The 11,288-nt window shown below is 42.5% G+C and overlaps 1 protein-coding gene across 3 annotated transcripts; it reads left to right on the top strand.

The window, feature by feature from the left end:
• The first annotated feature begins 746 nt into the window (after window positions 1-746).
• Window positions 747-11,036, top strand: rfwd3 (ring finger and WD repeat domain 3). Of its 3 annotated transcripts, none has more exons than XM_074633477.1 (13): window positions 747-975; window positions 4,017-4,303; window positions 4,548-4,816; window positions 4,930-4,985; window positions 5,450-5,647; window positions 5,767-5,858; window positions 6,312-6,426; window positions 7,163-7,412; window positions 8,170-8,320; window positions 8,445-8,621; window positions 9,244-9,458; window positions 9,850-10,064; window positions 10,792-11,036. In XM_074633477.1, exons 2-13 carry the CDS (start codon window positions 4,017-4,019, stop codon window positions 10,933-10,935), a joined length of 2,169 nt encoding a protein of 722 aa, XP_074489578.1. In that variant the 5' UTR covers window positions 747-975; the 3' UTR covers window positions 10,936-11,036. The 3 variants fall into 3 exon arrangements, with proteins under 3 accessions (XP_074489578.1, XP_074489577.1, XP_074489579.1); XM_074633476.1 differs by lacking the exon at window positions 747-975 and adding an exon at window positions 1,818-2,275; XM_074633478.1 differs by lacking the exon at window positions 747-975 and adding an exon at window positions 2,542-2,560.
• Window positions 11,037-11,288: the final 252 nt, after the last annotated feature.

Here is an 11,288-nt window from a genome sequence, read left to right as displayed (position 1 = left end):
TAAACAACACAATATTAATCCATGATCACATTTAACTCCAGTTACAGTCCACACACCACATACAACCACATCATCCTTTTTTATCCATCATTCTCTTTTAAAACATCATCTTTTTATCCATCACCCCATTAAACACCATCCTTTTAGCCATCATTCTTTTACGTCTATATCTACCTATTTATATTTATTTTACTTTATTTTATTTTATTCCTTTTAATCTTGCCTTAATTTGATTTGCACCGTGACTGACAGCGAGCCATCCCCACCCCTCTCAAGCGCACACACACAGTCACATGATATTGATCTTGCCCAGTTATGTTCGCTTTTTTTAAGTTTTCTTTCTTTCTTTCTTTCTTTCTTTCTTTCTTTTTTTATTTCTTTTTTCTTTCTTTAATTTATTTTTCTCCATTTTTTTGTATCCATGTTTCATTTTATTTTATTTTGTTATAAGGAAAAGGAGGAAAATAAAAAATAATAATAATAAATAAATAATAAAATAAATAAATAAATAATAATTCAAAAAACAACAACTCCTCAACTGGCCGAACATGGGCCATGATGCCTCAGCACCACCTGGGCTCCTCCTCCATCTCCTCTCTCCTCCCTCCAACGATTTCCTACGGATAGAAAAGGGCATAAGCCCTGAGCTATCAAACCAGGCTCACGAATTTATGAGTACGAGTCATCTTGACAAACATATGATCTTCGGCGGTGACGTCGCAGGCAGGATGGGGCGGGCAGAGCGCGCTGGCGCCGGGAGATTCGATCCCTGACCGCGGTCCGGACTGCAGCTTTAACGTCTAATACATCCATGATTAACACTCCTACAAGTTAACCTGTGAACCACAACTACCACCTCCACCTCCACCTCCACAACCACAACCGTCCGATCTGTGTCTTTGCCGCCGTGGAGCTATGTTGTTACTCTGTGTGTTCATCCAGAGCGGGATCTGTTAAACCGTCACTTCCACTCAGGTAAACTGTCTGCTTATCACCAAGCTGCTGCTGCTGCTGCTGCTGCTAGGCTACAACACAGCCGTTAGATAGCTGCTGCTAGGATACAACCCAGCCGTTTGCTAGGTAGCTAGGTAACTTAGCTACAACCAAGGCCTATGGAAAGGAGGCTGCGTCACGGGTCTTGGGGTGTTGGGTTTGACGCATGTGCAGTGTAACTGAAGCTGCGGTCGTGCGTTCTGATTGGCTCAATTTATATGAATTGTGGAAAGATGACAATAATTTTATACTTGTTAACATTTTCTCAGATTTTGCACTGTACTATAGAAATATTATATTTGGTTGCTACGATTACAGTGACAAAGAAAGTAATGCATTTTTTTCGTATTAATTTTATTTTAATCCTCGCGAAGTTCCACATTCACAAGTTTAAATTTGCCCCCCCCCAAAAAATCTAATTTCTTTGTATTTATGAAAGAAATGGAATTATATATCTGTCAACAATTTCTTCCTCGAAAAACAATGAAAACAATGAATGTATGCAATATATTTAAAGTTTTTAAGTGAAATTATTGTCATACACTTGCGTGGTCTTTTTATTATTTTTTTATTTTTTTTATTTTTTTTTCATTTGATGTTGGTTTAGTTTCATTTCTGTTGTCCTTTTATGTTTGGCACAGCTCTTTGGTTATGTTTTCGCTATGCTTCTTTTCTATGTAAATGTGTTTAATGTTTTCTGCTGTTACTATGTATACTGTTATTTTGAAATTAAAAATAAAAAAAATTTAAAAAAAGTGCAGACCAGATTCTACTGCGCATGCGTAATACCAACTCATCTATGACGCGTGTCCGATCCTCCTTTTATAGGCCTTGGCTACAACCCGAGACCGTTAGCTAGATAGCTAACTTAAAGAGCCAACCACCAAGCTCACTCGTTTTCTTTAACTATTTTACAATAACAACACCACAGTATTATACCAGCAGTAGCTAATTATGTATTTACTTTAATAAATGTGTGATTTAACCTACTAAACAGCCTCACAACCTCACAGATGCTTGCTAACTTTAGCTCAACCGTCCGTGGTTACCATGGGGATCCGAGCGGAGATTTGAATTATTGTTATTTCTGTATTATTGTATGAAGTTGTTTATATGCTATAAAGCTGCATCAGAAACACGTTCACTCCAGTATGATCTGAATACAAGGAGCTTTTGTTGGCTCTCTACTTGGATCTTTTTTGTGTGGAGGCCTAAAAAAGACCTCGGTCTCTATTCCGGTGATTGGCCGCAGAAGGCACCACCTGGCCCCGGAGAACACAACGTAAGACCATTTACCATCATAGATGACATATTAATACATGTCTAAGGTAATTTATTGGACAGTTGACAGTCAGATGCATCTATACTTAGCCAGTCGAGTTGTCTTAAGACTGTATACTGTTGTCAGTCAACGTTAGCTGGCTAGCACAACATGCAGGTTGTGTAACTTTTGACTTAGTGCAGCTGGTTGTAGCAGAGTTTGGCTCCACTGTGAGAGATCACCTGTTCAGGTATTCAGAAGCCCTGTGAGGAACAGCAGACAAGGTGGTTGGCTGTTAAAGATTTGGTAATTATCTCTAATTGCATCCTAACTGTCCAGGGTTTAGAGATACACCAGGGTACATTTGTCCCAGTTCTCCATTGCAATGAGGCTCCTGCAGCTTCATGTTATTCTGAGGGCAACTTTCACTATTTTTTTTTTTTAAATTTATTTAACCTTTATTTAACCAGGAGTAAAAACTCATTGAGATTAAAAATCTCTTTTTCAAGAGCGTCCTGGCCAAGATAGGCAGCACCACAGTTACACGGTTGCAGACATAAAACAAACATAACAATTGAAAATGAAGACAAAGAGCAAATTACAGAATCATAAGGTATCAAAAAACATTCATCAACATTCAAAATATCTACAGCCAGATGTGCCTGTTTCCAAATCTTTTAGAAGCACTCTAAAGACGTTCAGTGAGATCAGCTCTCCAAGTTTCAGGTCATTTTGTAGCTGATTCCAAGAAGAGGGAGCAGCATACTTGAATGTCCTTTTTCCCATTTCAGTACGGACTTTGGGGACAGTTAGTAGGATTAAGTCCTGGGAGCGAAGACGGTAACTTCCCGTACTTTTTTGAAGTAAGAAGAGAAACTTTGTGTCTTCCTGATTATACTCTAGAGTCAGCTACATTATTTGGCAGTGTGGTAGTGTGGTAGCTACAATAGAGAGCTGAAGTCCCGCCCCTTCCAGAGGAGCACCATGGGACCTTATTTCTGAAAAAATATGAACGGTAGTCAACGGAGAGAGATATACATGTTTGTTATCCCGTTTGAATTGTGCCATGAATCACACATAGGATGTTTGTCAATTTAAAAGATCATTTTGCAATTCAAGAAAGTCTGCCTCAGAGTGCAAAACCGTGGTGCCGCCGCCTGACTTCTGTTGCTCCTAAAGTAGTGTTATTATGGTAAGGATGGCCTCTGGGCAAGGCCAATGGCGTTTACCACAGTTTTGCACCTGACGGCTCACGGTACCACAGTCTCGGAAAAGGGGGAGTGAGCAGAGGGGTACTCACTTGGTTGCAATCTGCAAGCACACCACTAGATGCCGCCAAATCCTACACACTGTCCCTTTCAAACATCAAACACCAATTCAAAATCACACTGTAACCTGTAGCCTATGAGCCTTCGTGGTCACCCCCCCCGGTAACAAGTTTTGATGAAGGTACAGCCAGTAAAGCTCCTCCCAAGGACCTCAGGCTGTGAACAAGAACATATGGGGTTAAGAGGTCACTGAAGGTGCCATGACTGGCTTTATCAGTTAAAAGTAAAAATTTTAAATAAATCCTAAAAGTGTCTGGGAGCCAGTGGAGGGCAGCTGAAACAGGAGTGATATGTTCATATTCTCTGGATCCATTTAAGAGCCGTGCAGCTCAGCAGAAGCAGCTCATTAATTAAAAGTTATAGAAGAGTTAGGAGTGAGAGGGGGGTAATCATTAAACTAATCACAGCGTTCTTTCCCACTGTGCTGCATGCAGATGGAGGCCATGGAGGTTGACTCCCCTGGGGAGATGCAGGGAGGAGGCAGCAGACGGCTGGCGGTCGCTGCTGCAGCTGCGGACGCTAACGCACCACACGTCATCTCAGACTCCGGCAGCAGCACCGAGGTGGACGACGACGACGACGATGACAACGAAAGAGGACACACGGCAGCTCGTGCGCCACCCAGGCTTCCCGCCACCTGGGCGTTCAGTCAGAGAGCGGTGGGTGGCTCTGCAACCACGCCTTCAGCAGCTCAGGGGGCGCCCATACGGAGGAGACTCAGGTAGAACTAATGCTAAAGAAGGCTTGGTTTATGTCTCCTGTGCTTTACTTGGATGTTTCTTGTGCATTTTGTTTAGATAAGTGTAATACCATTTTCAATAGCTGTATCTGATTTGTTGTTCTTTAAATTTAGCTCCGTTGTAAGTGTAAGTTAGATCTTCTGGTCTCCTCTCAGCAGCTGTATTCTGTCAGAAACTTCAGTGTCTTCCTGAGATGTAAATCCTGTGTGTGTGCTGCTGCTGCAGGCAGGGCCTCAGGGTGCACTACCCCAGCCAGACTGCAGCGCCCTCCAGAGGCTTTCCGGACTTTCTGCTCCGAGCGCCGGCTGCCAGTGTGGCTGAGCCAGAGTCCGGCAGCACCACAGAGGTCAGCGAATCTGACGAGGAGGAGGAGGAAGGGCGGCGTGAAGAAGGCACGCCAGCTGCTCCGGAGCCCGTAAACCCTGTGCCGCCTGCTAGTCCTCGCCTCAACGTCTCCGTCCAACTTGCACAGCCACAGGAAGCCGGTCCGACCAGTGAGTCTCACCAGCATTTACTTTGTCATTCTCTAGTTTTCACAGACCAGTACAGAGTTTGTGTTGGGTTCTGAGAGTCCAGTTTGATTTCTTTTTATTCCACCTGTGTTCAGACTCCAGTTCAGCTGCAGACGGCGAGAGGACAGAAGCTCAAAATCAGAACGTCAAGGTAACGTTTTCCATCACTTCTCTTTCTAGAAGCAGTTATCCTACTTGTGTTCTGCATTTTCACACAGAGAACAGATTTTGCTCTAAAGCTATTTTTAAATGATGAATAGTCACTCTTCATCATAAATAGAGCTGACAATGCTAATGCTAGTCAGTATCTTTTGTGGAATACTGGAATATGAAGTTATCCCTTCAATTAGCTTGTTTTCCATGGTTCCCTGTTAGTTTAAAGCAGTGAGTCTCAAAGTGAGGTCCGTGGCACTCTGTCACTGGGTCAGCAAAATTATTTTCTGTAAATTATAAAATTGTAATGTATCTTTGAAAAGTCCAAATCTGCAGATGGGGACCATATGCGCCAATGAAACAAAGCATATTGTGTCCATTATTCCCACCTCATTTTGAATCTGTAGTTTGATGTTTTATTGTCCGTGTAGGTTGAAACTTTTTTATCATGTCCACCTCTAGCCGGTCCCTGTGGCCTCGGCTTCTGTCCAGCTGTCACAAGCTGAAGAGGGTGAAGGCGACATCTGCTCCATCTGCTTTGAGGCGTGGACGACGGCGGGCGAACACCGACTGTCTGCTCTGCGCTGCGGACACCTCTTCGGCTTCACCTGCATCCAGCGCTGGCTGAAGGCTCAGGGCCCGGCCGCTAAATGTCCACAGGTCAGTGACGTTACTGTAATTTAACAGGAAGTTGTATCAGTCTTTTCGTCCCCCCACTGGTGTCTTCAGCTGCATCTCACATCTGGATTTTAATCATGTTTTCTGTTGTTTCTCTTTAGTGCAACAAGAAAGCGAAGCGTTCAGACATCGTTCTTCTGTACGCTCCCAAGCTGAGAGCGCTCGACAACTCAGAACAGGAAACCTTAAAGAAGTGAGTCATGTTTTCTGTGCTTCACCGCCAACACACCCGACCTGTAGGGTTGATATCAGACAATGAGACTGGAAGTTTAAGGCCCTGATCAGACAGAGTGCATAAAACCAGAATGCTAAAACCTGCTCTGTCTGATCAGGGTTTAACTCTTTCACTGAAGTTTCATCAAGCTGAAAATAAAGTCTATGCTGGTGTAACTTCTACAGTGTCTCCTGTACGATTGAAAGGTGGTTGGCAAAAGTTTTATGCTTCATGGACAAATAAAAGACATTAAGATGGAAAACATTTTGGCACAAACATCAAATAGTGTTGTTTCTTTTTGCACCAGTAACAGGTTCTATCGTCACTTGTACATGCTGATTTTTGCAGCATTTAATAGCCTTGACTGATCTGTTATTGCAAATATAAAGTGCAGGATGTGAGCAGCTTATGAACAGGTTTCTGTGTGTGTAGGTCGCTGGAGCAGGAGCAGTCTCTGAGGAGGAAAGCTGAACTGGAATCAGCTCAGTACAAACTGAAACTGCAGGTCGTCACCAACAAATATGGACAAGCACAACAAGAGCTGCAGGTATCACTGACGAATGTTCATTTTCTAGTTTGAGGATTTTGACATTTTAGGTTTGATTTTTTTGAGTGTGATAAAAGACAAAAGAAAAATGATGTAGTCCTCATGGGTGAAAAAGTCATTTTTTCTTTGTGTCCATCATTACACATCATAACTTCCTTAATTCAGGATTTTTAACAATATTTTCCTTTTAAAAAATGTGTTGATATTTTCTTTGGGGCTGCCACCTCTAATCGGTTGTTTTGGTCTTAGTCGACTCAGATTTCTTTAGTTGTTTTTTTATGCTGTTTTCATGCTGAATGACTTATTTCCAAGAAGCTTATGAGCACATCTCTGATAAACACAAGATTTAAAGTTTTAAATTCATTTTTATCATTATTTGTATCATGATTAAGGTGTATTAACTTGTACAGGATTAAAGAAAGTAATGGTTAAAAAAAGATAAAAAAAATTATATATTATTTGCTAATTATTTATTCTGTTTCATTGGTCTGTCTTCAATTTATGAATATATTTTATTTAATTTTAAGTTAAATTTAAATTACTATTTTAGCTATTTATTTCCATCATATTCTATTTCAGGGATTTATTTTAATGCATAATTGCTGAAAAACTGGCACGTTCTAGACTCCATACATTTAAGGACTAGATGTAATTTTCTTTTGTAGTTACAGATAAATGTGAGGAGATGTGTCTCTTGACATCTTCCTGGTTAACCCTCCTCTCTCCCTGTCTGTAGGAGCTGAGGGCTCTTATGGCCCAGGCTGGTAGAAGCTCAGTTCCCTCTTCCTCCTCGTCGTCCTCCTCGTCGTCCAGCTCGCTCCTCCTTTGTCTGTCTCAGAGGGCGGACGGCTCCAGGACGGCCCAGTACGGTTTCTCCAAGGCGGTGCTGGTGTCTCAAACCGGAGGCTCCAGAGTTTTATCCTACTGTGAACCTCTGAGCTGCCTGCTGGCCTCGCAGCCTTCCCCTCAGATCACACTGGTGCCTGGTGAGATGCCGTTACTTCCTCCTCATTAGCTGTCTGAAGATGGCAGTATTGTTTCATCAGTCAGTCCAGAGCAACTTATCTATACAGACTTGTGTTGCACGGTATACCGATACCAGAAGGGTATCGCGATACCCTGCCGTTAATAACGGTACGATACCCCGTTTTAGTAGAACCGCTACTTCGAGTTTGTTTGTGTTATTGTGACTTTTTGGGTGAATCCAAACTAACCAAAGTCACACAAAAACAAACTAATCGTTCAAGGCCGTGGTAGACCAGCAACTCCTGTGTTCGTCAAGGTAAAATTACTGTTTTTTTCAATTGAGTCTGGTAGCTTTGGCGAGACGGCCTCAGTTCCCCGTTGGAAACAAACTGTATAGCTGATGGCGAGGTAAAGCGGTGAAAATATTCTAAATATAGCGTACACTTTAACTGATATAGATTTTTTTAGGTGTCTAAAATGCGTTTTGCTGCTGCCCCCGTCCACAGTAGTACATTGCTTTGCTCTCGTGCTGGTACTCCTGTCTGTTTCTCCAAAGTCCATCTACTGTAGGTAATACACTGACTATGGAGAAGTAACTCATACAACCCCACTATGGAAACACCTGAATTATCCCTTAAAACACTCTAAACTACTAGATTTAGAAAAACCTTCCTTAAAAAGACATATATTGTCACCCAGCTGTGACTGTGACCTGAGTCTTTCCTCCACTCATTTGGCTCCCGCGCTCACTTGTTACCTTCTTGTCTCCTCCTTCAGGTTGCGGGGTGAAGAAGGTGAGTGTGGTCAACATGAAGGCGAGTCAGTACGTTCCCATCCACAGTAAACAGATCCGAGGTCTGTCCTTCAACAGGCAGAATGACAGTCTGCTGCTGTCTGCTGCTCTGGACAACACCATCAAACTGACCAGGTACACACACACAGGAAAACATCTCACCTCACACAAGTTCTTTCTATATTATTGGATGTCATTTCACACCTTTCTCGAATGATGTCGTCATGTTATAAATGGACCGGCTGTGTGTGTGTTGCAGTCTGCTGACCAACACGGTGGTTCAGACCTACAACGCAGGTAAACCCGTGTGGAGCTGCTGCTGGTGTTTGGACAACAGTAACTACGTCTACGCAGGTCTGAGCAACGGCTCTGTGCTCGTCTACGACACAAGAGACACCAGCACACACGTCCAGGAGCTGCAGCCGCTACGCTCCAGGTATGCACACACACACAGACACAAAATTACACTAAAACATGGGGCAGCGTTTTCAGATTGATTTACTTTGAAGAGCTCTTTTTTTTTGAGTGTGAAATGGTGGTGTAGTGAGTATGGAAGGTCAATAAGATATATTTTTAGTAGGGCTGTCAAAGTTAGCGCGATAATAACGCCTTAACGCAAATTAATTTTAACGCCACTAATTCTTTAACGCATTAACGCAATCGATCTTTCAGAGGTTGTAGTGGACTCAGTTTTAAAGTTAGTCGATTGTCGCGAAGGAGGCTAATTAACGCTCCAAACTTTTTTGGCGAGGAAAAACTGGCATAGCCATTTTCAAAGGGGTCCCTTGACCTTTGACCTCCAGATATGTGAATGAAAATGGGTTCTATGGGTACCCACGAGTCTCCCCTTTACAGACATGCCCACTTTATGATGATCACATGCAGTTTGATGCAAGTCATAGTCAAGTCAGCACACTGACACACTGATAGCTGTTGTTTTTAGTTTTAGTGTGGTTGTGGTCTGAGATTGCTCATTAAGGCGTCCACTAGAACAATAGTAATTAGCCACAGTTTGTTTTTCCTGAAAGCTCTAGTTGAGGAACTCTTAATATTTCCAGGTGTCCGGTGGCGTCTCTTTGCTACGTCCCACGGGCAGCATCCAGCTCATTCCCCTGCGGCGGGCTGATCGCCGGCTCTCTAGAGGGCGCGTGTTTCTGGGAGCAGGTCAATGAGACTACGTACAGGCCGCATGTCCTGCCGCTGGAGACCGCCGGCTGCACCGACATCCAGGTGGAGACGGAGAGCCGACACTGTCTGGTCACCTACAGGCCAGGTGAGACCCTGAGACCGCTAACTCAAACCCTCTAAGAACACCAGGCCAGAACATGTAGCCAGTCGGTGATGTCGACACACACACACACACACACACAGCTGCCTGAATATAACACATGATGAGCTTCACCAGAAGATTAATAATGAAGTTTATAATGTATATATAACTTATCAAAACCAGACATTACAAATTGCTTTATAAGGAAAAAAAGAAACCAAAAATGTAAATGCATTTATTTTGTCTCATTTATAAAGTATTTAACATATGTGTATGTTTTCAATAACATCGTGGTTTATCAAACGTATATCTCTTCAAAATGCCCCTACAGTGCACAGTACAGTGTGTTGTTAAAGGCCAGTTGTTGAAGTGTCCCCGTCCGTCTTTCCTGCAGGCCGCTCCAACCCGTCTCTGCGCTGCGTCCTGATGGCTCTGAACAGGACGCCTCAGCAGGACTCCAGTCAGCTGCCCAGCTGCTCCTGCTCTCCGGTGCAGACGTTCATCGCCGGCTCGTCCTGCAAGCTGCTCACCAAGAACGCAGTTTTCAAGAGTCCGGACGGAGGCGGGATGCTGGTCTGCGCCGGGGACGAGGCCTCCAACTCAACCATGGTCAGTCCTGTTTGTGTGTGTGAGATCAGGAGAATAGTTTAGTCAACAGGGACAATTCCACTCAGACTCATTACTTATTAAAAAGACAAAGAAGTGGAAGTACTTTAATTATTTTATCATCTCACAAAAACTGTTTTCATATCTACAAAACTGATATAAATCCATAATAGGTCGATTCCTGTATTTTACAGCATGCAAACAGCTGTCCATTTAACAGACTTTACATTTTAATGAAATCTAATAAATCTTTTCAGATCTATCTCATCAAATCAAAGAGCCTACTGTTGCCTAATAAACCTTTTTAAAATTTTTTTTTTTATTTTTCATTTTTGAAGAGCACCTTCCTTAATTGTCAAATTTTCCTTCAATTAAAGTTGTATCTTATATATATATTTTTGTTATTTAAAAGAGCCCAAAGTTTTAGCTTTATTTTACTTTGTTATATTTTAGTTCATTCTTTTTTTCTTTCTTTCTTTTTCTTGCTTTGTTTATTGTCATTTTAAAGACCATAAAGTTACCTTAAGACTTCCTTTGGATTGAATAAAATTACTTTTATTTATTTCATCATCATTGTCATTTTAAAGAGCCTAAAACTACCTAGGACAAAGTTCAATTTATCTTATTTACGTTTCTTTTTCATTTGAAGGAGCCAACAGTTGCTGAATAACTTTTTCTTCCTCTGCTTCGAACTCATCTTCCTCTTCTTTCTCCTCCACCTCCTCCTCAGGTGTGGGATGCAGGCAGCGGCTCTCTGCTCCAGAAGCTTCCGGCTGACCTCCCAGTGTTGGACATCAGCCCGTTCTCGGTGAACGGCGAGCACTTCCTGGCCTCGCTCACTGAGAAGATGCTGAAGCTCTACAGGTGGGAGTGAACGAGACAGACTTTTCTCTCTCATCCACAAACCAGAAAATAAAAACAAAACACAGAGTCCCAGAGCACAAGGAGAGGACGCAGTCTGTGTGGAAAAACAAATGCTGCTCAACTTTTATCGGTTTAGAAATGCAAAAAACTAATTACTGGGAGTGAAGTGATCGACCCGAGGGAGGAAACATTTCATAATTTTTTATTTTTTAAACCATACATCCACGTTATTGCTCGTCTGGTGACCTTTGACCTGCACAGAAATGCAGCCTGAGTCAGGTGTGTGATAACCGGACAGTCTCCCATAGAAAGTATAAGATGTTTACATGGGTCAAAGGTCAAATTATAAATGTATGCGAGTCC

Source organism: Sebastes fasciatus, chromosome 4, assembly GCF_043250625.1.
Source record: "Sebastes fasciatus isolate fSebFas1 chromosome 4, fSebFas1.pri, whole genome shotgun sequence".
Taxonomy (NCBI): Eukaryota; Metazoa; Chordata; class Actinopteri; order Perciformes; family Sebastidae; genus Sebastes; species Sebastes fasciatus.
Note: the sequence above shows the minus strand (reverse complement) of the source record. Positions and strands in the feature narration are given on the sequence as shown.